This window comes from Lonchura striata, chromosome Z (genome assembly GCF_050655825.1).
Source record: "Lonchura striata isolate lonStrDom1 chromosome Z, ASM5065582v1, whole genome shotgun sequence".
NCBI lineage: Eukaryota > Metazoa > Chordata > Aves > Passeriformes > Estrildidae > Lonchura > Lonchura striata.
The window spans coordinates 74,135,324-74,161,118 of record NC_140740.1 but is presented as its reverse complement, the minus strand read 5'-3'; the positions used below and the strand labels follow the sequence as shown (position 1 = coordinate 74,161,118).

The window sequence follows — 25,795 nt, the reverse complement described above, 5'->3', positions numbered from 1 at the left end:
CCCGCAAGGAGAAAGGTAAATATAAGAAGTGACCCAGGAAAGCAGCTGGTGGAAGAAGAGCAGGGCACAGTCACGCAGGTGCGCTGAAGGGTGCAAGAACAGTCTGGAAACAGGGTAGAAGCAGAGAAACTGGCACGTACAGTAAGAGGAGGAGGCAGCAAGAGGAACGATGCGAAGAGGTAACCTAAAGGAAGCAAATATTTAAGTTTTCTGTTTCAAACCATATTCCTTCTAGGCCCCCCCAGAGACTGCATTAGCAGTTAGCTCAAACACTGCTGGTGTCCCTGCCTCAGCCCACACACACTGCCAGCAGCAGCACAGCACTGACACTCCCACTGCTTTCCACATTACCTTATCCTCAGATTTGTTTTTTGAATTACCCCTTCCCTCTAGACTTACTGTAAGGAACTGTTTATGCTCAAGCAGATGAAAGTGAGCTCAGTGAGCCAATGATTTGATTTAAATTTCTTTGCTGAAATTTAAAGGCTTACCTTAGGCAGACCAATGGACTCCATTGCTCTTAACCACTGCACAGTGTTGTCAGTGTGCCGAAAATGAAGGCCAGATCTCTATTGGAAACATAGAAGATTATGAAAGTCACATTAAGAAAATTCTCTACCTATTGATCCTCCTGTTGTTTCCTAGTTTTATATCCTGAAGTCAAGTTCACTGAATTTTCCCTTGTTTGAACACAGAGACCAAAGTGTAACAGCTTCAATTTTGCTAATGAAGCATCCTAACACATAACAGCTCCACACTGAGCTCAGCTCATTCTTTCATGTTACATAACCCAGATTTGTACCCTTCAGGGTAGACTGTGATTGAAGTAGAAATTTGTACAGTCCTTCAGTATTCTTTGAGAGTAGAGGCTGTATGTCAAAGGCCAGGAACCAAAACACAGAAGTAGAAACACCGCTCAGCACTACCATGAAGTCTTGGAACTCTTCCATTCTACCTGAATACCTGACCCTCCCTAAAATCTATGCAGGCAGCATAAGAATACAATGGGAAAGTATTTTTTATTTTCTTTTCAATGTTATTTTTTAGGGTAAAGGGAAAAAGGAATTTCTCAAGTTTTGGAGATTTTCAAGAGAAACATTTAAATGTAACTGGAATTCTTAACCATACATTTTTTTCTGCCCCCTCTACATGTTGAGATAATGCATTCCATAGTGGGACTACTGTGCATGAGTGTACATATCCCTGTATTATCAAGGTTCTTGGAGCTACCAAAAGCCTACACAGGGAACAAGCTAAGCTCAGTTACTGTAGCTTGGTTTTGGTTTCTTGTTAAAGTTGATAAAACAAACATGGAGACGTAATGAAATGAATATCAAATATGCTCCATACAAAATGGAAAAAGTTTGAAATAGTTACCAAATTACTTCTGACTTCTATTCCTAATGAGAAATAACTTTATAATTTGAAAAGCTCATGATTTCCTTGGAGCCAGAAGTGCAATTTGTGCAGCTTTAACAACTTGAAGCAATACCAAAACATTTTTTTTAAGGGTAGAATATTTCTAACTTATCATACAGGCTTCCTACAGTTGTGCATCTTCTATCTAGTCCCTACAGCCTTAAAAGAAAGATACAGAAAACTAACCAGCCATGCTTGGGAATCTTTAAGAGCTGGAAGACAAACATTGCTGGGTTTTGTCATCCTGGTGAGAGAATTGAGAAAGTTATTACCTTGTAGCGTGCCTGCTCCACATCATAGATCTTTTTCTCTGACACCACATTAGGTGCAAAGAATTTTGCAAGCTTGGCAAGGTAAACACCATTTCTTAAGCCTTCTTCCAGTTCCGTAGTTGGGGGCAGCTCTTCGGCCAAGCAGACCTCCATCCATCTACAGAGATATTTGAGAAACATTGTTATTTGGGTTTTAATATGAGTTACAGCTTTTGCCCACAGCTATATCATACTTTAAATGTCACCACCACAATGTTATTATAACGGAAAAGGACAGGGGCTAAGGAGAAAATTGTCACAGTCATTTTCACATGGCATATCAAAATGATTAGAGGCTCATATCTGTGATTGTAAGCCATCAGTAAGCAAATAGCATGCTTTGAAGTATTCACACCCCAGGGGGTCTAACTCAAATATTGTGAACAGTACTAGGCTTTTGAATAAACAGTAAGTAAAGTGGCAAATGAGAAGAAAACATGGAGTGTTGTGTATTATTGATGCTTGCATTTATAAACCTCTGTGATTTCTATGCCAGTGCTGAACCTCATGAGCATCAAGGACAGCAGTGTTCTGGGTGAGGCAGGTCCCTGTAGCCAACGTGCTGTGCAACACAACCTCAAGCAATGCCCAGTCCAGTACAAAGCACTCCTGCAGATTATCCTCCTCCTGAACGAGAGCTCTCCGCTCTCACCCGTGAAACACAGTACTGATGCTGGAGGGACGCATGAGGGTTTTGTGGAAAAGCCCAAGGTAATTTACACATTTGAGGTCTGCCTGGCAGTAAGCAGGTTGAAACACAGCTTCTTGTTAGCAACTAAATCCTCTGAGGTTGAAGGATTAACTAAACTCTGAGTTTAACTAAACTAGTTATGCATTTGAGACTTAAGATGTGATAGACATGGTGCTAGACAGAAATCAGTATTAATTGAATACATAACCAGTTCAGAAGGCAAATAACTGACATGAAACCATATTATCCAGTATGTTTATACTGAGTAGCCAAGAGAAATTGCTTCCAAAGCATTTCCAAGAAAGATTAGTCTCTTAATCACTGGACCAGAAGTTCCTTACATTAGTGGTTTGGCCCTGTGATATTATTCTTATTTCCAGCAGCTAAATCACATTAGAAGGGCATTAAATCTGCTTGGTTCTTTGCAGTGTTGTATTTTATTTGCTTTGTCAAACTCTTGTGCTTTTAGAATGTTAATATCAATACAAATAAGAAAGATGAAGGGCAAGAATAAAGTTGAAGATATTAGTTCACTTAGCAAAGTGAACAAATAAAAAAGTGTATTACTGGCACTAAGGCAGCATCACTGTAAGCAAGACAGCATTACAAATCTAACATCACCTCCATAGGGGTGACTTCCTTTTGTTCCACTAATGCTTTGTTCTAATAATGTTCCACTTTTGCAGGACATACAAAAGTTGTTTCACTGCAGCACAGACTACCCAAATATATCCTTAGGAAAACAACACCCATAAATCCGACGCAATATCACATAGAACTGCACAAAGCAAGTGTCATTAGGAGAACTGTATTCTGCAGTATAAAAGCTGCTTTAGTGAGGAGAATCATATTCCTGATGAGTTTCCCAGCTTTATCCTGCACTTCATGTTTGCGTATTATGGACCCATGCCAAGGGTCCCAAAATGGCATTTTAGAAACTAAATAGATTTATACACTAAGGCGCCACATTTGGCATCTCCAAAAAAGACAAGGAAGAATATACATAGGTGTATTACTAGGCAAATATGATTTTTACCTGAGCCAGTTAACTTTTCCTATAGATTTTTCCTAGAATTTGACTTCTAGAAAAATAATTGTAGAGATAAGCATCAGGAGTTTGCTGAACCACAGCAGGTATTCACTATGAGCCATGGCTGACTCTGTTGTTCAATGGACCATCTCCAGAGATATGAACTGTGTCCTCCAAGCAGCATTTTGTACCTTACACTTCTAATTCTCAGTTTTCTTGTGAAAGGGTTTTTCTAACATCTTAAGTCCAGGGCACCAACATTGGAATTTTTTTGAAGAAGATACATGTGTCCACATGGAAATGCTTTTCTTCCTTACAGTACAAAAATTTACTACTTTTATATAAAACTGAGTAATTTCCTGAGCTCTAAATGAGATGTTAATCCAAAGTGAAAGCTACTCCTTGGCTTGTCAAACCTCTTGTAAAATTGTAAAATTGTTGTGGGTTTTTTTCCAGCATGGTGATAAGCCTTGAAAATTAATCTGGAACCCTCCTGTTCTAGTTAGAGAGGCTACCTAACTAGGTAGAGGTAAATGCAGCAGCCTGAGGAACAAACAGGAAACAGTATGAGGATGCAAAGAAAGCAGAAAGAAGAAAAAAATGTAACATAGAATCATAGAATACAACTGTCAAACTAATAAATCCAGATAAATATACAAGGGAATAAATACCTTTTGAAAGGAGAATGTTAGTAACTCAGTGGAAAAAAGAGGGGGAAAACTGGAGAGAACTTAGTGGAGCAGGCCTGAAAGATGCAAACTTTCTTTCCATTTATAACCAAAAATCTGTAAGTTATATCTCTAGAAAAAAAACAGGTGCCTGCAAAAGGGCAACTAACAGCATTTGGTAAGCAGTATCCAAGACTGAGAACACAGCTACAGCTGTATTACATGTAAGATATGTTTTACCAATGTCTGGAAGTTGCAGAACTTGGCTACAACAAGATCTAGTGTGAAAGGAGTTACTCTGTTTTGCACCTGTTTAATTAATCAGAGGAAGGAAAAACCTCAGTATTTCAATTAAAACCTGCTAGCATACAAACAACCTTGTAACTTTAGTTACACAAAACAGCTGGAAGATGCTATAAGTATTCTGCAGAGCCTTCTCTCCTCCAGTCTGAACAACCCCAACTCTCTCATTCTGTCCCCACAGAAGATGCACACCAGCCCCTCGATCAATTTTGCAACCCTCCCCTGGGACCTGCTGGATTAGGTCACATCTTTCCTGTGCTGGGACCCCAGAGCTGGTGCAGCACTGCACAGGTGGGCTCTCAGCAGAGCAGAGCAGAGGAGCAGAATCCCCTCCCTGGCCCTGCTGCCCACCCTGCTCTGGATGCAGCCCAGGACACGTGTGGCTCTCTGGGCTGGGAGCGCCCATGGCTGGGTCATAATGAGCTTCCAGTCAACCAGCGTATCTACAGCACTTTTCTCCCCAGTGCTTCTTGCAATTACAGAAGTTTTGTTCCCTTTAAACTGATTCAGTTAAAAGGCAATTGAAGTTTTAAACAGAAAGAAACCTTGTGAGGTTCTGCTTTTTAAGCCAGTTTGGTGAGTTTATGAAGGTTATAATGTGACATGGTACAGTCAGCAGGAGCACACTGGACTGAGAAAACTAGAAATGCTTCTACGTTGTTTTTTTTTTTAAAGTGAAACAGAGAATATCAACATGACAGCAAGGATTTATAAATACCTTTGGAGCAATTAATTTTGTTTCAAGGCTAAAGAAACAGCATTGCTTTTGGCCCACCCACTGTTTTCCTGAGCATACAGAACTGCAGGATCAACATCACCTTTAAATCTGTTACAGAAACTGTCGCCCAAAAAAGTAGTTAATATTGTTGATACACGTGATGAGGGGTCTGTAACTCAATCTTAGTATGTTTTCCTTCAGTATGAAGCTTATAGAGTAAGGCTGTTATAACTATAAAAGGTGCACATGCATTTCTACCATCCTTTTTAAACAATATAATCCCATAACTGTACTTTTAACAACTTTAACTTACTCACTGAGTTACACTATGAAAAACTTACACAATGGTGAACATGATGGTTTATTTGGTCTCATTTAAGATAAACCCAAACCCAGCTCCATGGTGGATAGACAAAAGTCAGCCTCAGGAAGCAGAGTAAAACATATAGCATCACTGAAGTTCTGGGTAGTACTGTCTAAAATTAAAAATCATTTAAACAGTCCTACAAAGTCACCCATGCCAGTTATAGTCCTACTGTTCAGACAAAACATGTATAAGCAGATATTTTCCTAAAGGTAACACGTAAGTAGAGCCCCACGTTTGATTTTCATTATACTGCAGTACTTGCCAACACACAAACAAAGGATTTGCCTTAGACAAATAACAAACCTAGATTTGATCAATGAAAATATATCTCCAAAACTTCAGTTCCAATACACAGTACTAAAGAGTCAGCCAGGACTGAGTATTGAGTAAGTATTTGCTTTGCTCAGTTTTGCTTTAACTCTTGACAATCCCTGGCAGTGCTGTTCAGCAGTGAATTTCTGGCAGGATAACAATGATGACTTCTATGCCAGACTCAAGAGCAACAAACAGCATGCCACTGACCAGGAGATCCAGTTTCCACATTTGACTATGTACAGAACAGATTTCCCATAGAGGTTGTGGAGTGTCCCTCACTGGAAATATTCAAGAAGCAGCTGGAATTCGTACTGTGCAACATGCTCTGGGACAGCCCTGCCTGAGCAGGGAAGTGGGACCAGATGACTGACTGTGGTCCCTCCCGACTTTAACCATTCTGTCATTCTGTGAAAGTAGCAGCAGTATTAGCTCAGACTGCATTTAAGAAGAAAACAAACCCTGCTGAACCTCATTCAAGACAAGGTCAAGGGAACTGGAAGCAACAGTTCTGCACTATGAACTTAACCAGTTATGAAGTTGTCATTGACAGCCTGCGTGGTCAGCAAAGCAGACCCACAGGTCAAGAGACTGGAAATGCTGGAGTCAATGTTCAGCAGAGAGGATACATTGCACAACCCACCCAAAACCCATCACATTCAGCACACATTTGTGCAGTACAATTTATACTTTTGCTGCCCTGCCCTTTATGCAACAAAATGTGGATCCAAGGGAACCAGGTTTGTACCTTGTGGGAAGCAGACCATCAAAGAAGAAAAGATGGGACTCCAGAGCCAAAGCTCAGACCACTGCCTGTTGCTGTGGAAAAGTTACAGTGAAGACAAGATAAATGTAAGTTGTGACTCATTTATAATCTCCCTTGCCCTCAACCACAGCCTTTCAACCTAGTTCAGCCCAAGTGAAACAGACTGTTGACCTTCAGAGTACGTCACCAACTTGTTCCAAAGAAAAATATATCTTTGCTAGAAAATAACACTAACCAACATCGACCCAAAGCAAAATGTTCAACTCTAGCTTTAAATGTCTGTGAAGTGGTGGAAGTGGTTTAAGTAAAAACTTTTACTTGGAGATATGTAGAAATATCTGAAGCATATGAACTCATAACTTAAAATTCTACACTTACATCTCTGGTTTCTGAATCTACAGATCTGTTAAGAAATCTCAGCTCTTAAATTTCCATTTGCTTAAAAAATATAATTTTCTTTTAGCTGCCAACATTTCCTTAAATATTATTTTTTCTATAAAAGATAGTGACGGCAGTCAAAGCAACCGAGGTGTGTTCCTTGGCTGAGTAGGGGGAGTGGTGATACTGTTGATTTGTTTATAAGGAAAGCCTGTATGTTAACTTAGGAATTTGTTCTCATAATACTGCAAGCTTTAGTATGATACATCTCCTAAACCATAAAACTGAAGAAAAGGTTATTTCACAAACAGCCACAGGCTACTTCCAGGGGAAAAGCAGGCACAGCTTCCAGCCATTTCAGGAAAATAGATACGTAAAATTTGAATACCACAGAAAAAACTATTAGTTGCATTAAAAATTGCACAACCTTGGAGGCTTGACTTTGAGGCTGAACAGAGTAGAGTGGATAGGTGAAAAAACTACTTTCTTTGCACCCTTTTCCCCCCCTCATGTTCTGATACATTCAGCATTCTTACAGATGAGAGCCTTAGCTCAAGCTGGAGCTACAGTTCTCTGATGCCAACTTACTCCTGGAATCAGACACCCTAGAAACATCAGCTTCTAAATTTGAGGCTCTAGATTCATACTCCAGAGACAGTCTCTACTGCATCTAAAGTTTACCTATACTAAGAACTTACCTTGTTTGAAAGGAATCAAACTCTGTGATTGTGGGTTACCAAAGCAGTAGCTGAAGGAAGGTGTGTGATCTAGGTCACCCCAGTCACAAGTTTTCTCATGTTACATACAAGAAGTAATGTGAAGGCTGCAACATGGACAACACCATGAATCACTTGGCTACACAAGGTCTCAGAACTGTAGCACATAAAGAAAATGTCAAATCCTTTAGTAACAGATTTTGGATAAATGTGCAGTTGCCAATTTTTTTTACACTTCCATGAGTTGATTCAAATTCAAAGCTGTGTATCTTTGAATCTCCAGCTAGTGTTAGATTTAACAGCATCTCAACTTTCTAGTCATGACTTCACCAGGAAGGATACTGACTTTCAGCAAGAGCTACACTGAAAACTATGAAACATTCATGTGTCGATTCTTAGTGTATAAATGTTAAAACAATACAGATCTCACTGCACATTTTTGCATTCAGTTGAGTTGCACATGCCAGCCTGAAGTTTGTTGCGACATTAATTTCCCTGATCAAAGCCCTTCTGATGCATTTCATATTCAATTCAATTAAGCAGAAGCTAGGAGCAGTGACGCCTTGCCTGACCTGCACAGCACACTAAACCAGCAATAAATCATATCAGCCACATTTTTCTACACCAGATTTCTGCTGCCATGACAACGCTGCCATATTTACAAAATAATCTTAAAGGTGTTATAAAATTCTAGTGCACAAGATGGCAGCACAGATACTATGTGGTGATTTAATCTGTTTTATGCCAGCCAGCCTTTATGTGGGTTAATCAGTGATTAAAGTCCACAAGGCAAGGTGCTGCTCAGGAAGCTGGCTCTGGAGCCATGACCTGGCCCCACTGCCATTGCAGGCTGCACGCACCCAGCAGCAGCCAAGTCCTGATTACTCAATGGTCTTTTGGTGGAGAAAAGATGTAGAGACTCAGCCAACATCACAGCTGACAAGAAGACATGTAACACACTGTGCATGTATTTCAGGACAGTCCTCAACCTCAGCAAACAGCAAGGCCTTGTTTTGCTTTCTTGTCTGTTTGCAGGACATTAAGATTTAGCATCGGGTATCAACCACAAACTCCAGGACTGCTATTTGAGATAATGTTGGTTGAGTGGGGGGTCAGCAAAGCCCAGGCTGATAGCCACAGGGATGCCTCATCTTTTCCCCCTGCTGTTGGCCTGGCTCCAAGCTGCCAAGGTCTGGAGAAGAAAGCTGAAGAGGCAGTAGAAAGAGCAGTGCTAGGAAGGGAGCTCACCATGGTGGTGGAGACTGATCAACCACAGCAAGTATGTGTCCTTAAGAAACCTCACCTAATTCTTCTAAGCAGAAACAACAGCACTCAACAGGTTACCTGAGCAAATGAGGTGGAATTATTAAGCCTGTGTTCAAAGGTCTCAGGAGAGGAAAAGTATCTGCTGATTGTATGGTTTGAAACCACCTTTTTTTTATGTGAAGAACTGGATTTTCATTTGAATGAAAAGGGGAAAAAAGGATGGAAGAAAGGATAGTGCTAAAAATCTCGCAAAACCTGTGCAACTAAGTTAACACAACTCATACTGACATGCATCACCCAGCTGCAGTGTCTAGACCAGTTTTAATAGCCTTCTCTTCCAACAAGCAGCAGAGACACAACAGCAGAAACACAAGTATTTCCTGTGCTAGTCTGGCAGTGGTGGCTCAGTGGCCCCTGGAAAGCATAATTTCAGACAGATGACAGATGCAAATCACTAATGAAATTTTAGGTAGTGCAGACACAAGCTCTGTAACAAGTCCCACATACAAACAAAATGTCTTCCTACAAATAAAACAGCATTTTTCTCTGAAAGGAACAGAAGATGAATTTGGCATATGAATTAATCTAAACTTACAAATCTTACAAATTTTCATGAATCTGTATATACACTGATTTGATAAACAGAAGCAGACAAAGCAATAAAAGCATTTATACAGCATAGCATTTGTATATGTGAAAATGTTGCAAAACAAGTTATTCCCCCCCAAACGTACCATGTTTGTTTTAGGAAAGCACTGCAGATTGTAGTTTAGACTTTCACATTATACTCTTGCTACATGCTACAGCAGTTTGCTTTGCTCTATTATGTCTTCTATAGCTACAATATGGTAATACTTTTTCGGACACCCTCTTATAACAGCACATAGTATTTTAGACTTAACAATTTAAAAGGTTCTGGCCTGGAATAATCTCATAGTCTTCCAAGCAATGCACTTCAGCAGAACATGCATGCCCCAGGCAAGCCTCAGAAATGCGGCAGTAAAATAACCAATGAATCCTGGAGATAGTCTTCGCACCTTCTTCACACAATAGTCCCACTAATCTTAAATTACAGTCTTTACTCAAAGCCTGCACCCTGCCATGGCAGTAATTCCTACCCAAATCCATAGAAAATAGAGCTACAGTCTCTATGAAGCACTCTAATAGTCATTTTGATGAAGCTTCTACTGAAATTAAATCACAGCTGTCCATTAGGAAACATGCTAATATGTCCATTAGGAAATATGTTAAGCCTCTCCCAAAATCCACCACATCAACAGATATGCTGTTTCTAGCAGCTGTCAAACTAGCCACACATGGAAGAATATCTAAAAACACCATCAAAGTAATACAGTAATTCTTACATCAAGATCTAGTACCATATGTGTTTGCCCCTTACCACTGCAAAGTGCCTTCCTCAGGTGTCAGAGGGATGTGCTATTACCTTTCTTTGCAGGTGAGAGAACAGGTATAAACATTACCACATGTCCACAATCATCACGCCTTTCTAAGGAAGGCAAGTGACCCAGGGAAATACTTCCTGTGTAGGTTCAACATACAAACTTTTATAGTGTGCAAGTGTTAAAGCCAAGGCTAAGATTCAAGATCAGCAACAGAAGGAGACAGTTCTGCCTGCAGACCTGCTTATTAGCAACTAAAGCAGCTGGATCAGCAGAAAACCCCCAAAGGAGGTGCAGACTGAAGACTGCATCGAGGCCACACATCGAGGCAGAGGAGGAAACCACACCTGAGCCTGGCAGGATGCAGAGTGCTGTTCTTACTCCCTGAACAGTTCAAGTCCACTGGATCACATGTGAACATTTATATTTTCCTGTCTAATATCTGACAAAGGTTAGTTTTGTGAAAGCAGCTAGCAGCAAGTCTGCAGGTACAGGAGCTGTAAAATAACCCAAGACATACATCTACTAGACAGGCAGTTGAAACTTTTAAAGAAAGGTACAGGACAGCAGCCAAATCAGAATTAAAAGCCATGCATGAGAGAACAAGATGTTAAGAGTGAAAAGACTGAAAGAGCCAGCTTGTGAAAGGCTGAACTGTTGTTCAAAGCATTTACTATTACATAAACCCTGCAAAACTGCAACAAGGAGTTTCAACTTGGTCTCATGTCAAAAAGAAACACAAGATTGAGGAACAAAGCTACAACCAAGGCATTTAGGTGAGACACAACATGCACAGCACCTTACAGTTCCCAGTTCCTGTTTACTTCTTCCCATGATTATGCAAGAAATGCTCTCCCCTCCACTTTCCATGGCTGGAGAGACAGAAGTCCCCTACCCACTTAATAACAATGTATAAAATTCTGAGAAGCACATGAACACAAATTAAGTATGCTGTAGAGGAGAAAAAGGCAAGCAGCCGTATAACAGCATTTGATAATCCATAAAGAAATGAAAACTTAAGAAATTAATGGTGTGACTTTACACTGGTAAAGAAAAGCAGCCATTCTGTAAGAGAAAGCATGAAAAATATTGAGTGCCCTGCAGCCTCACCTTTATCATCAGAACATACGCTAATAACTGCTGAACAAAACTTGGATCCTCCAGGACCACATCTTTTTCAAAGCTGCATAGTGTTTCATTCACGGACCTGAGGTAGACAGTTAGCACTGCTTTACACTAAGAGTGATAGCCAGAACTTCTATACGATACGTACATACTGGCTCTTGGTGAAGAACTGGCTGTAATTTTCCTAGTGTAAGCTGGAGTTTTTCTTGAGAATGTATAACCAAATGCTACATAAAATAGTAACTGGCATCTCAAACACATCTTTCTAGATAGCACTTAAGATACTTATTCTTTAAGAAAATGGACTGAAGGAACTAAGTGGTAAAACAAGGTTTTAGCTGTAGAACTCTAAAATAGTCACTTGGAATGAGGAATGTACTAAGGAATTATATTAATGTATTAAGGTAGCAATAGGACAGTGTGAAAGCTAAACTGTAGTCCAAAGACTAGGTTAGGCTAGAAGAAAAAAAAAGTTGATTGTAATCAACATGGTAAAAATTAAACAATGCAATTAATCATGTCATGCAACAAATGCCCAGTATCTAGTGACAGAACTTCAGTTTAAGGGTGCTGAGATCACCATACCCAACATCTGTGTACACAAGACAATCTCTTCTCCAAGAGCAAACAGTGATACACTCCTATCAGAGTACTCACCAAGTGATAAGCATCTACCATCTATGCCCTAGTATTCAAGTTACTCGAGACAGTGAGAGAGGTACAAGAAATACTTAATCAGCTAAGAGCCTTCCAGTTACCAGACAAGGTATTAGGGACTGGAAAAGCAGGCTACTGGGACACCATTTGGTTCAAAGGCCACAAACATGTCAATGGTGTATCAAGTCTGTGTTATGGAACCTAGAACCAGTTAAGGACATCCTCTCCTGCCACCACCTTGACTCCAAGTACCAGAATATATTTCCTTCTATCCTGTCAAAAAAGCAAAAAAATAAGTGTTTTGAATGGGTAAACCATCCATCAGCATCTACGTGCTGGCTGGCTCGCCTCCCCAGGCAGCCCTTGTTGTCTGGCTAGCTGGCCCAGCAACACAAGACCCACACATCCACGGCTGACCCAGGCTCTGTAACACCTTTGCCGCCACAGCCGCCACTCCAACAAGCTGTGAATGCCCCTGGATATCAGTGTCACCGTGTCAGCCAGCAGCAGGAAAGCAAAGAGGCAGGCAATTCCTTGCCAGTAGCAGCCCAAGGCAAGTGGAGCACATAGGAGCCACACAACCCCAGCCAGAATGCTATCACCATTACCCGTCACATTGTTTAATCACAAGATGCCATTTGCAAGAAAAGTCTTCTTAAACCCTATTTTGGGTGTTTGAGACTACTTATGAGAAACTACAGTGTTTTATGCAGAGTGGTAAATGTAAAACAAAGTTCTTCTTTGTTTTCTTGTTCATGCACAATGAGGAAATAAAAATGCAAGAATTTTAAAATCCAAAGGAAAAACTGACAAGTTTTAAAGGCTACTTCAGACCATTCATGGAGCTTATGCACTGTATCTCTGTTTCAAATGAGGTTTCAGCATGCTCTAACCCTCTAGCAAGCTGTTAGCTGCACACAGGCTTGCTCATTGATTTCTGTAGAAGTAATTTCTGAAAAATAAAAACTGCTGCAGAGAAGCTCAAGAGAGACTTTTTCAATCAACACAGTGCCCTATTTGGAAAGACTCCTGGTATCACCTCCAAGAGCTTTCAGGTACAGAAATTAACTTAAAAATTTCTGTATTAGAACATGGAAGTAGTTAGAGTCATTTTCATTTTGAAATCAAAGTGAATCACAGGGCAGACCCAGGCATCCTTATCAGCACTCTTTCATTAGGAAACAAATTTTTAGGCTGGTATAGCTCACTGTATTATTGTCACAAAAAGACAACAAGAAAGAAGAAACACCAAAATGGTTTACAGGAGCACTTTCTACTTTTCTTCAAAAACAGCAATAATCTCAGGGCCTCTAACTTGCAGTTAGCTAACAATTTAACACAGGCAAAAAAATTTCCTGTACCTGTGAACTTGAACCAAAAATTATTTTAAGTCAATTTACCTTGCTGCCAAGCCTATTAATGACTTAGTTACTTTGATCAAGTTAATCAGCAAACCACCACAACTTGTTAATTCTCAGCCCTCCACTGAGGCCTAAGCAATTTAGGTTGCTATTTTGACCTGTGAGTTTGCTCCCTTTCTTCCTCTGCCCATTCCTGTACACTTCATCCCAGTCAAGTACAGCACCTGCACAGCACTCTAAGCACTCTAGGAAGATACTGCTGCAGTTACACCCAGAAGCCACCACAAAAAGTGGATCCTCACTTTCCCCTATATTTCATAGAGCATGTTTTTGTATGTTTTTGGTAGGACTCGTGTATACTGAGCTACTGGCAGCTGCAACCTGCAGTCTGACCACCACAGGCAGTAAGAAGACTGATCTAAGAGGGCAGTGATGCTACTGGCTCTCATGACAATCTCTCTTTCAGTGTCCATCAGCCAGGCTGCACTGTGGCCAGCAAGGCAGCAGTGCAGGGTGTGAGGACACCAGTCACACACCAGTGCTGGGAAAACAACTGCCACAGGGGAGAGGAAGAGAAATGCAACCGTCACCATGCCAAACAGTTCCTGTCAACAAGAGAAATGGACAGGAAGAGCCAACCACAGTAGAAACTAGATAAGGAAGAGTCACAGGATGAACACGAGGACAGAAAGATCTACAGTAGGAAAGAAAAAGCCTGATAAACAATGATGACTGAGGTTTTAAAGGGGTGTGGAGGTTTCTGTACCTTACCCAGGTCAAGAACAAGATGCAGCTGTGCCCCAGAAAAAATAAGACTTGCCAAACTCTAAGGAATACATGAGATCCTTACCCTCCCATCAACTCAATTATCAGACATCTGAACATGAGCACTGGAAAAGATGCTTAATCAGGGGCAGGAAATTGCCTGGTGATCACAGCAGATTTGGCAGCAATAGTGAATACAGTGAATCTAAAGTTTCAAGAAACTTACAAAAAGAAGGAAGATCTCAAATGAGAGTATTAGTATAACTGTGCCCCAACAGATGCAAAATGAAACTGAAGGAATACGAAGTTCTGACACAGAGCACCTTCATACCTAGATCTTCAAAAAGATTTTAAAAGTATGTCTTGCAGAACTTCTGCACATTTACTTTGAAATCCAGTCAAATACTTAAACAGCATATTTACTTCAGCTTTTCATATAAAATTCAATATAGTCAAACTGTCTCCATACTCTTCTTCCACAGGAGAACTAATATGTATATCCAAAGAAACTTAACAGCCCAGTTGCTCTTCATTTAGAACACGAGAGTTACACTCTTTGATTTCAGTAGTGCAAGTGTTCTTGCAATGAAGTGAAAAGCCCTGCAGAAGTTCCATGTTCACCAAAGAAGATATTTGCTATGCAGAGGGGCAAATTGTTTTTCTCTAAGTGGGCTGCAAAAATACACAAAGACCCTCTCAACTTTCATCTATTTCAGATGGGAAAAAAGTGAACAAGCATAGTCCTCTTGCCCTTTTTGTTCCCTCATAACATTGTCAGCCACTAGAACTTCATCTGCTTCTAGTACCAGCTTCTAGTACAAGCAGGAGGCATTTGTGCAGGCAGCCATTTTCAAGTTCCTTAGACTGGTATCATGTTTTCATTACCACACTTCAATAAGGGAGTTTCTCCAAAGTGGAAAAGCAGAATTCCACCTAGTTGCCAAGTAATACCTTGTCCCATTTCCCACAACATGAAGTTCTCAAATAGGCCAAATCTTTGCATTCATCTACTTTCAACGTGCTTTTTTATCAGGAGGCTGGAGGTTTATCCAAATGTTTAATGTCCAGTCCCTTAAAATTCAAAAACTGTGTTCAGGAGATACCTGCATATCCTTCCTTGCAATGCTGCCACCACAGCACTGCACACAGGGTAAGCCCTATTCAGACTATGCACTAGCATGCTAAATGCTTTGTTTAAAAAAGAAAATAATCAAAACCACATTTCAGCTGTTATGTGTCTGGCAGAAGTAGGCTTCTCATGGAGGGGATGGACAATCCTTTATACTGAAGAAAATAAACACAGTACTACTGAATTCTATCATATAATCTGTAAATCCAGTACCTAAGTGGGAAGAATGTTTATAGATACACACATAAAGATATCTAAAGAATTTTGATGCCAGCATAAAAGTATCTGGGGGAATGGCAGTCTGGAAAAAGAAGTGCAGAAAAGCATTCAAGAGCTGAGCAAACTCCAGTGTTGCCCACCCAGTGACTCAACATCTGACCAAGCACTCTCCCTATTGCTATAGGGCACCATGGCTGGAGAAGAACATGAAAGTAAAAAAAAAAAAGCATGCATCCAGCCTAATGAGCTAAATGGGATGCCCAGCCTCTACCTGAGCAGCAAGTTCAATCAGCTCATTTGGTAGCTACAGGAAATAAAAATGTTTAACAGCAACTGCTTTTCCACTAATCATCTTACATATTATGTTGCCATTAAAAAAAAAGTATTATATTCATGCACAGTAACAGACAGTGAATATGTCTTTGAAAGAAACACTAGACTAATTCACAGCAAGTACATAATCTTTACTTCTCTTATTCCTATGAAAAATAGTGGAATATGCCCAGCATGCAGATGGCATGAAGTCCTAATTTAAAGATATCTCCTTCTTTCAAACAAAGAGCTGGAAATTATTCTCTTCTATATATCAGCACAAAAGAACTTTGTCTTCACTATGGCTCGCCAAGGAAAGAGTGTAAGAATTTATTCTTCAGAAATAAGGTTTTTTCCCTTGCCAATTGATTTACAAACATGGTAAGTAAAAGATAAGCTGTCTTTTAAATATCACTCTGGCAGATGTAGTTCTAAACAGCTTGTTAACAAAATCCTGAGCAACTTAATTCTACTTTTATAAATGTATATGTTATTCCTGAATTATAGCACACTCCTTTCACACAGCTTACTTTACATAAACACTGCCTCTCTGCTCCATTCTGGTTTGCTTTGGAAAAAAACCCCTACTGCTACTGCAGCATACCACATCTCTGGGTAAAGCATTTGCAACAACTGAATAGAGAAACACCAACTATATGAAACAGGAGAGTCAAGAAAACTCTAGATTAAGAGGGAGATTAAACTCAGATTTTTTTTTTTTTCAGAAAGTTTTCAGGTTTTTTTCATGCATTGCATTTTTGAACTAATTTCAGTATATATGTATTCTATTACTGATTGTATTTACATGCAAACAGCAAACTCCCAATCTCTCTCATGTTTATTAAGGTTAATTAGATTTTCCTATATGCAAATTTTTAGATAATTTGGGGCTCACAGTCAAACATAAACTTTACATAGATTTTTATTTTTTAATTTAAGATATTTGCTTACTTGAGAGAGAGCACCATACATTAGAGTATTCACTGCATAGCAATAACCACACAACTGCCTTTACTTTTAGGAGTCTAGCTAGAAAATTACAGTGAGGAAAAATTAAAACACTGTCTTTATATTGCAAATTACCACCATTCAATGGTGGCAAGAACTCAAAATTTGCCTTTGTGTTATATCAGTTTCTGTTATATAGATGAAATAGCAGTATGCTGTGTAAGAACAAAAACTAACCAGGACACAGCTGTAGCTCTTCATTTCAAGGAAGAACTTTCAGTCTCTCCTTGGTGCTCTCTGTCAAAGGGACCTAATTTTCTATGACAAAATACCTGCACAAGAAAACTTAATTCTAATTTTCAGTAATTGCTAGTGCCTTCCTCTTGCATCTTCTCAAAAAGCTAGAAGAGGTGATTTTTTGTTGTCTTGGTTTGTTTCTTCTAGAAAAATTTCATCTCAGTGTATTCTACTTTAATATGAATAAAAGTAAATTGATATTATTGTAGCAACTTTTATATTATTTGTATGTAGGCTCACAGGAATGTGCATCAGGCTGCCCAGCAGTCCACCAGCAACTCAGTTTTGAATTCACAAATCTTATCACCTTGATACTCATATCTAAGCACTGGGATTGTTTCAGCTCTGTTCAATGCATGCGAGTTTGCATGGCCAGAGTTTTCCAAGAGCAGAATGTCCATGTCAAGGGAAAGCAGAATGCTCAAAAACATCTAGAAATACTGAAGCAATGTGGATCCAAGTCTAGGTGGGGGCTTGAAATATTTAAACAACAAGAGGAATGCATTGCAACCCCTTTTAATTTTGCATACATATTATCAGGTCTGTACTTAGCTCTCCTAATGGAGATTAATATTGGATTTATGCTTTGTTTGGGATTTTTACATCTATGTAAACCAAGCGCCATGGTTATATCTTTGGCAATGCATTCATGACATATGAAGAGCAGTTATTTGAACCAGGATGAACAATATCCAATGTTCAATGTTCTCTAGTTATAGGCTGGTGGGAGCATAATCTCTTTTGATAATACCTGTCACCTCAATGCCTGAATGGAAATTCCGCTCCATAAGTGGAGGGCAGCCAGATCATGAGCTCTTCTAACTCCTTGTAAGCTACAAGTCCAAGATATGATATAGGTTAGGGACAATTGAAAGGCAAAGATCTTTCTGAATCAGTTTTAAATTATGAAAAATTTGACTTAAATGATGTATTTAATGGTCTTACCAGGAACATCTGTTGGTATTCTGGTTGCAATAATCAGGAGCAGAAGAAGCAGTAAGGCAAACTGCTCTAAGGGACAGAACCAGTACTATATCACATAGGGAAACAAAGTGCATAGGCTGAACATCTAGACTTATCTTGCTTAGTGTTGTACTTTAGTACAGGTGGATCAGTTTACATGCCAGGTTTTATTCACTGTTTGGTTTTAACACAGAACACAGAGACAGAAATTAAGTAATAAGAAACATGCTGCTCAGTTCATTTATCTTGGGAATACACTTTGTACAATATTCCAGGCCAGGGTCAGACATCTGAAAACATGATGGTTAGTAGCAAGTTAAATTCCACATACATTCCCAAACCAGCAGAACTCAAATTGATACATCTGCCAGAAACAGGAGAGGAACAGAACAAAAAACTAGTGTTAGAAGACTGTCAATTTTCCTACAAAATCATATGTGTTGCCCTCTTTTGCCTTTGCCAGTTCACAAAGGAAAAGCCTTTGACCCTGGTCTTACTTAATGCATCAGAATGCCCCAAGCTGCTGTGACAAAGGACTCCTGAGTGCTTTGTCACAGCAAGTGACACAGTGAGCAAGGGTTCCCCAGTGCAATCCTGCTCCAGGTCCCATATAGCACAATGACCACAAACAGGAAATGTTTGTTTTTTGGACCATGTGGTGTGGGGGCAAAGGGGACACAAAGTAGTATCTCATGTCAATACAGAAGATGTTAACATCTTAAATTCTGTCAACCTACTTAAGTGAGGCTAAGGATATAATATCAAGTTTGCTTTATGGCACAGATAGCTAGCCACTGGACAAATTAATGTGCTTCTCCTGCTTCTCTTTCTCTACTGCACTCTTGTCTGCATTTTCAATTTTGGCCACATCTGTGCCCTAGGGATAGTGGGGAGAGTACAACCAGGGAACTGATCCTGCTGAGAACTAATTCAACAACACAAGATTAATATGTTTTGACCAACTCAATTCCCTGATCTGACACCGCTTGGCTGTGTGAACTATTGCTGGCACAAGACAAACAGCAGGAGAACAGGATTACCCACTCTCTGGTAATCAGAAAACACAGTTCAAGAAACACTGAAGCTTTTCTTTATGCCTTTTACACTACTCCTGTATTTAATAAGCACACACACAATTATACAGATTTCAAAATTGAGATATGCATCTGAAATGCAGCTATTTCCTTTCTGTAGTTGTCAGCCTAATTTCTAAATAGTCTTTGGTTTGTACGTGGGATACTACAGTATCCAGATGACATCATTTTCTGGCAACTCTGGCAGGCTTAGCCTATGAGTCACTTTGCAAAATGTGGGGAGAGCCTAGCTAGGGAAGTACACAATTCAAAGGTTTCTATTGTTCTAGTTGACCATGGGGTCCACACAAGTTCAGCCAATGCTCAGAAAAAGAACAGCTATACAGAAAAAGCAGCTATAAATGAAAAGCAGCACCTTAGAGGAAAGATCAGGCAAACACAATTCTACAGTCCCAAACACCAGAGTTACACTATCACATACTTGCATGGATTGGTTTATTAATGGGCAGGTATGCAAACACACACTGAGGTACAACTTTATCTGCTTTTTCCAGCTGAGCATTTCCACAGCTGTAAGCAGCAGTTTCACTAACCCTGTTCACAAGTCAAGGCTACAGGACTACAAGGCTTCTCTACTCAACCCTGTCCAACACTCCAGTTAATCTGAGAAATAGATGGAAAGAGACACAGAAGACTATGGAAACAATTTCTCATTACAGACTGTCTTGAGGAATAATGCTAATTATCATGGAAGTGTTTCCAGTTCTTCACTGAATCCAGACACTTATCCACCCTAAGAAGAATGTTTCCTCTTTAGTCACTAATTGGATCTTGTTTGTAAAGCCAATCTTTGTTTCTAAGTCTGTCACAGTTTGGGAACAAGGTTGCTTTAGGGGCAGAAGATTTAAATGACTATCCACAGCTGACAGAGACAGTAGAAATATTGTCCACAGATAAAAGCATGATACACATTAACATACATTACTTTCCTTTTAGCTTTTATTTTGTAGCTTGGGTAGGATCTAACACTAATATCTCTTTTCAAGGTGTATTGGAAATATTTCACCTACGACAATTGGAGAGTCTCATTTCAAGTGTTTTCTAACCAAAAGGGCTGTCTGCACATCGAATGACAGATTAATTGCTTAAAGAGATATGTACTCCAAGAAAGAGCAAGCACTGCTTATTGAAGGCAGTGGTGCATACAGGAACAAGATACAGGTTTGCTGTACCAATGTTTCCTTGGTTCATTAACCATTTCTCCCCTCCCAGATAATGGTGTTAGCTAAAAATAATCAAAATGCTGTGACTGAGTTTGTGATGTGTGTACATCATCTTTGTGTGACACTGAAAACGGACTTCTTCCAGATTTTTCTACCCCAGGTCCCTAAAGTAATTATAACAGTTTAAAAGTAACCATAATTTGATGGCTTATATCCAACTGAAGTAATTTTGATGTGTTTCTGCATTTCATGACATTAAAAAATGAACACAACTACCATTAAAAAGCCATCCTCATGTTATTGTCTAGTGCTCTCTACTTTTTTTCTTAAGTGATCTTTGACTTCAGTTTTCTGACCTCTAGTCAAGGAAAGGCCAATGATACACCATATTCTCTGAATTCTAGCAGAGACCATGGCATCCTGAAGTATTTTGCACTCCAGCTGTGGAGGATGCTAACTTCTCCCAGCAGAGCACTGGATGAATTTTCAGACACAGGTACCAGATGGCCTCCACAGGCCAAGAAATCCTCAGCAGTAAAAAGATACAGAGCAAAGCTGTTGTTAAGCCAGCTCTGCCCTGTCTCATCTTCACCCTTCCCCAAGTCATCATTCAAACACTCCCAACCTCTCCCCTCAACTGCAGCTGTACTTCTGATAGAAGAGCAGCTGAAGAGCTTTCACTTTTAGAGCTGTGTAAAAGAGAAAAGTAATGCAGCACCACTCTGCAGAATTGCAAAGCTGACAGGTGACAAAGGACCAGCAGCCCAACACCCCCCACTGGCTACCACCATTACATTTATTCACTGAAAGCACATATTTTCATGATGATTTGTGGCTTGTATCAAGTTCAACTACCAAAACAATTCCTCAGCTTAACCCTTTTTTTTGCTACAGTTATGGAAAGCTACATCAGCAGTATATTTCTCCTGAAAAGCAGTCACAAAGAAGACTCTCCAAGCTAAGCTATTATGTATTTGTGTAATTTTAAAGTTCTGTTTTTAAATGTTAGAAAAATTATTCCATCCAACCATGAGGGTCAACTTTCATGCAGAAATGAAATGGACTTATCAATACAGAGGTTGTCTTTTAGCAGAAAAGTATATGAGGATTACTGAATATTGATAATTTTAATGCCAGGAAATCCTACTGGTTCCTGAATTCTATATCAAATTATTAAAAGCAAAATGCTTCAAGACAGAAAATTAGTATTTGTTTCCGATCTGATTTCTAAAATAAAAGACCATACTTTCAGCTATACCAAATACAATAAAATTGCATGGAGGGCTGAAAGCAGTTTAGATTGACCTTATCTCAAAAAAGATGGAAAAATGTGTCTTTCTCTGCACCTGTGAAAACAAGGGGAGAGTACGGCTTTCAAAGTAGTGGAAGAATGGCTCTAATTCCTGTGCTCAGTGAATTTGGATGCAGCAATCACTCCTGCTCTTATTATGCAGAACAGCTCTTTGATTAAAGAACAATTTGCCCAGGATTTGACTGTCAGGGGGAGGAGCAGTAACCAATGTTACTAAGTGAGTCAAGTCAAGTCAGTCAAATCTATCATACCCACAAGCAAATTTAAACCACTAGGTAAAATCACAGTATTTCTGATGGAAAACCTGGATTTCTAAAAAAGCTAGTCAACAGCACCATTTTGGGTTTTATCAATCAGAATAAAATATTGCAGGTCTGGATGCACTATCTGTGCTTACTCTCTGTTGTTAAGTACTTCAAATCAAACTGGCCAGATCTGCCTGCTTTGTAAAATATTCTCCAAATACTTACAAAAGACTTATCAACTACATTTGAAATAGTTATTTTTACGACCAGGTTCTCAGCCATTTATATGAGCAAGTATCTTAATTTCATGCTGCTTTTAAACCACTCTCTGAGAAGCATTTATTGTCATAAGTGTGTTGGGCTTTACAGAGCAAGTGCAAGTTTCCTCTTGCCAACAGAAGACTCCAAGCAAATAGTTTGACAATTTCAGTCCTGCATCTAAAAGTTTACCTGAATATGAGAAACATATGAGAGAAAATAAACTGAAGTGACAGTTACACAGGCTAGACAACAGATCCATAGCTCCATACTTTATTTCCCAGCATATTCAACAAAGAGGTACAAATAAGCTTATTAATTAATCTCATAATACTCTGAGGTTTCATTGAGTCTCAGTTTCTCAGAAGTTGCAAATTATTTTAAGTATGTAATTTCTCTGTACTACCAACTTCAGAGGGAGTAACCAGAGCTGGAAGAAATGTGACAGGTTTGTAATAAGCTTCTGTTCTGAATACCATTAGACCTAAAATTTAGGTACAAGACATCATGCTTCTTAGCACACAAACAGTCTTGGACACTATTCAAGAGGCTGTAACAGAGCACAGTCATTTATTCCAGTAGTTGCACTGTGGGAAAGCACAGATGTGTGCAGATGGTGCACAAGAAAAGCAGCATTCCCAAGGACTGAAGGCTCAAAATTATTTGGTTCCTTCAAAAGAAATCGAAACACAGCACGTAGAATCGTGTCAGGCTGAAATCCAATTAATACTTGTTTTATTAATTCATCTAGACATTTTTCTATGCATTTATATGGAATGTATGAAGGACTAAGAGGGACTAGTCTAATTATCTTTAGCAGAGCTAAGCTGCTGCTCAATTTTTTTTATACTAATCTACAAATGAAAGCTTTGTTGAAATCAAAGGCTGTCACTAAATTATGGGTCATTACCCCAGCATCTTAAAGATGTACATGCCTACTCTTTGTCAGAGAGATCAGCATATTTTATGAAGAGGTGCAGGTCTTTTTCACCTGATTTGAATATTTGTTATATGTATGGTCCTCTGTGCATCTCCTCTACAAACTGATGCAATGCCATGAGTCTGAGGACAGTGGTACTCATTGCCTTCTAAAAACTTTTTACTCTGCTTCCAAGGCACAGATCACCGGAGCTGATACATTATTGTGTAATTGAAGCAAAGTCTACATTTTTGCCTGAATTCTTAACCTAGGGTTTATAGGCCATATCTGAATCACTAACAAAAAAAGAAAATGGCATCATGTACACTGTGTCTGAAGTTGACCATCTGACACAGCAGGTTAGATGCTACAGATGTGTGATCCCTCCACCTCCAGCACTGAGAGCAAGGACAGAAAGACTGTGTGTCTTTATCACTGCCCTTTCAAGTGACAAACACCCTGCCATGCAAAGATTGTTTTCCAGTAGAATGGTTCAACACTCTCATTAAATATGTATATTGTTTTTTCATGCTTCATCTCTATTTAAACCCATTTTTTTATCCAAGTGGTATTTAATTACATTCTGGATGGAGATAATTTCAAAACAACAAGAGTAATTCTTTTAAGAACTCAAAGTCGATGCTTTTGAATAATTTATGATTTAAAAGGAGAATATGGGTGTCTTTTTGGCTGACTTTAACAGCTCTGACACCACATCTTCATGATAAATTTTCATCTGGTCAGTAGTGCTCAACAGAGGTCTTCTTTGATATATCCGTTTCAAAGGAAATAAATCTTGCACAGAGAAGAACTTGGCAATTGTCTCTAACTGAGGGTAAAGCAAAGTAAAGCAACAAAACCTAATTCAGTCTGACCCAGAAACAGGCTACTTCTACAACTGCTGGAATTTCTCCAGATCTCCACAAGTACCTTCATGGAAGCCACAGTAACCTCAAACAAGTGGTTAATACCTAGACAGCAACCTTGGCATACAGCAAAAAAGTTGTTTTCATAAAGTTTCATTATAGTTCTTCCATGTGTTATAATCAGCCTTTGCCTCACTACTGTCTAGTAATCCCCACTGAGGTCCACTGTAACAGGGTTCCCCAGTAAAGGGAAAGCCAAATATCTCCTTTAATTTTTTGATATAACTTTTTGGCCTGACCCAGGAGTCAGTTGCTCACACATCACATGATGTGTTTATCCAGCTGTGTGCTGAATATTTTCTCCACAAGGATGCTGCAAGAGACAGTATCAAAATCTCTCCTGAAATCCAAAAAGATCACATCAAATGGCTTCCCCTGATCAGCTAGGTGGGTTACCTTGTCATGAAAAGAGATCAGGTTTGATAAGCCAGGCTTTTCTTTCACGAAGCCATGCTGGCTGTGACAGGTGACTGTGTTGTCTTTCAGGTGTTTGTCAAAACATCCCAGAATAATCTTATCCAGGAATTCACCAGGCATTGAACTGAGACTGGCAGACCTACAGTTACCAGAGTTGTCCTCCTTACCTTTTCTAAAAACTGGGACAACTTCATCAGCTTCCAGTCAGCTGGAACTTCCAAGGCCCCTCAATCATCAAGTGAGGTTTTGCAATGAACTCATCCAGCTCTTTGAGGATTCTTGGATTAATTCCATCAGGACACAAAGATTTTTGGGAATCCAGCTGTAGCAGCAGATCCCCAACTCCACATATTCTATAACTCCGAGAAATAACTCTTGCAAATAAGACTAATTAGGCCATGAGTACTGGATGTACACATTTCCTACTTAATTGTATGATGTCTAATCAGCAACTCTGTGATGGGTACATTGACTTAAGCAAGTGTGCTCCTATGGGGAGAACCAGACGAGACCACAACCTAAAATAATTGAATGCTAATTTGATTTCTAGATGCAATGAAAGCCACAGCCAGCACTATTTGTCCACACTGCCCAACACACTGGCTGTATTGCTACTTGCCTTTCTTACATCAAATGCTAAAATGAAATACCAAGTAAACTGCAAGAGCTTCCAAATTCAATGGTAACAGGCAATCATTGTTCTAATGCCTGGAAATTGTGGAATGAAGATTAACAATGATAAACATCTGGCTACCATCAAATCATTCTTTGAGCATCAGAGAAGAGCATTAGCTGAACCAAAAGTATCTAGTGTTTCTACCTTCATGCACACCAAATGCAAAAATCTTTGCCAGAAAAAACTATCTGCACTGCACATAATAACAAACAGCTGTTCTGAAGCCTAACCAAGTCTCTTTTCCAGTGAAAAAAAAATGTGTCAGCCAGCAAGGAGCACAGCACAGGAGCTGCAGCTGGGGCACTGCAGCCACGTTCTCTACCAGTGCCCAGTTGCTGAATCCTAGAGGAGAAAATCTCTTCCAGGTTACATCATACCTGCCACAGTTTGCTTTGAAAGAGGATGAAAGCTATTCAGGTCAGGAAGGCTTAGTTTGTAGTAATCATGACTTGCATGAAAAAGAAACCTTCCAGAAACAGACTACACCAAGGTGTAGACACATGCTTATTAATAAACAAACCAAATGGTTAGGTGACTTACTTTGACAAATTTTGCACCTCTTAAGCCAAGAACATTAAATATGAATCAACTGATTCATATCTGATTTCTATGTCATTATGCTTGTTCTTATGTAAAAAGCAGCATTCTTGAGCTGATAGCATTC

The 25,795-nt window shown here is 39.5% G+C and overlaps 1 protein-coding gene across 11 annotated transcripts in view; it reads right to left on the bottom strand.

Moving 5' to 3' along the window:
• Positions 1-25,795, bottom strand: part of IQGAP2 (IQ motif containing GTPase activating protein 2) — a 123,255-nt gene that overhangs the window by 57,404 nt on the left and 40,056 nt on the right. For all 11 annotated transcript variants that reach the window (XM_085567361.1, XM_085567367.1, XM_085567363.1 and 8 more), the window contains exons 3-4: positions 1,692-1,848; positions 492-569 (exon numbers count right to left, since the gene is read on the bottom strand). In XM_085567361.1, the coding sequence (XP_085423487.1) occupies positions 492-569; positions 1,692-1,848 (235 nt within the window). The remainder of the gene's footprint in view (positions 1-491; positions 570-1,691; positions 1,849-25,795) is intronic.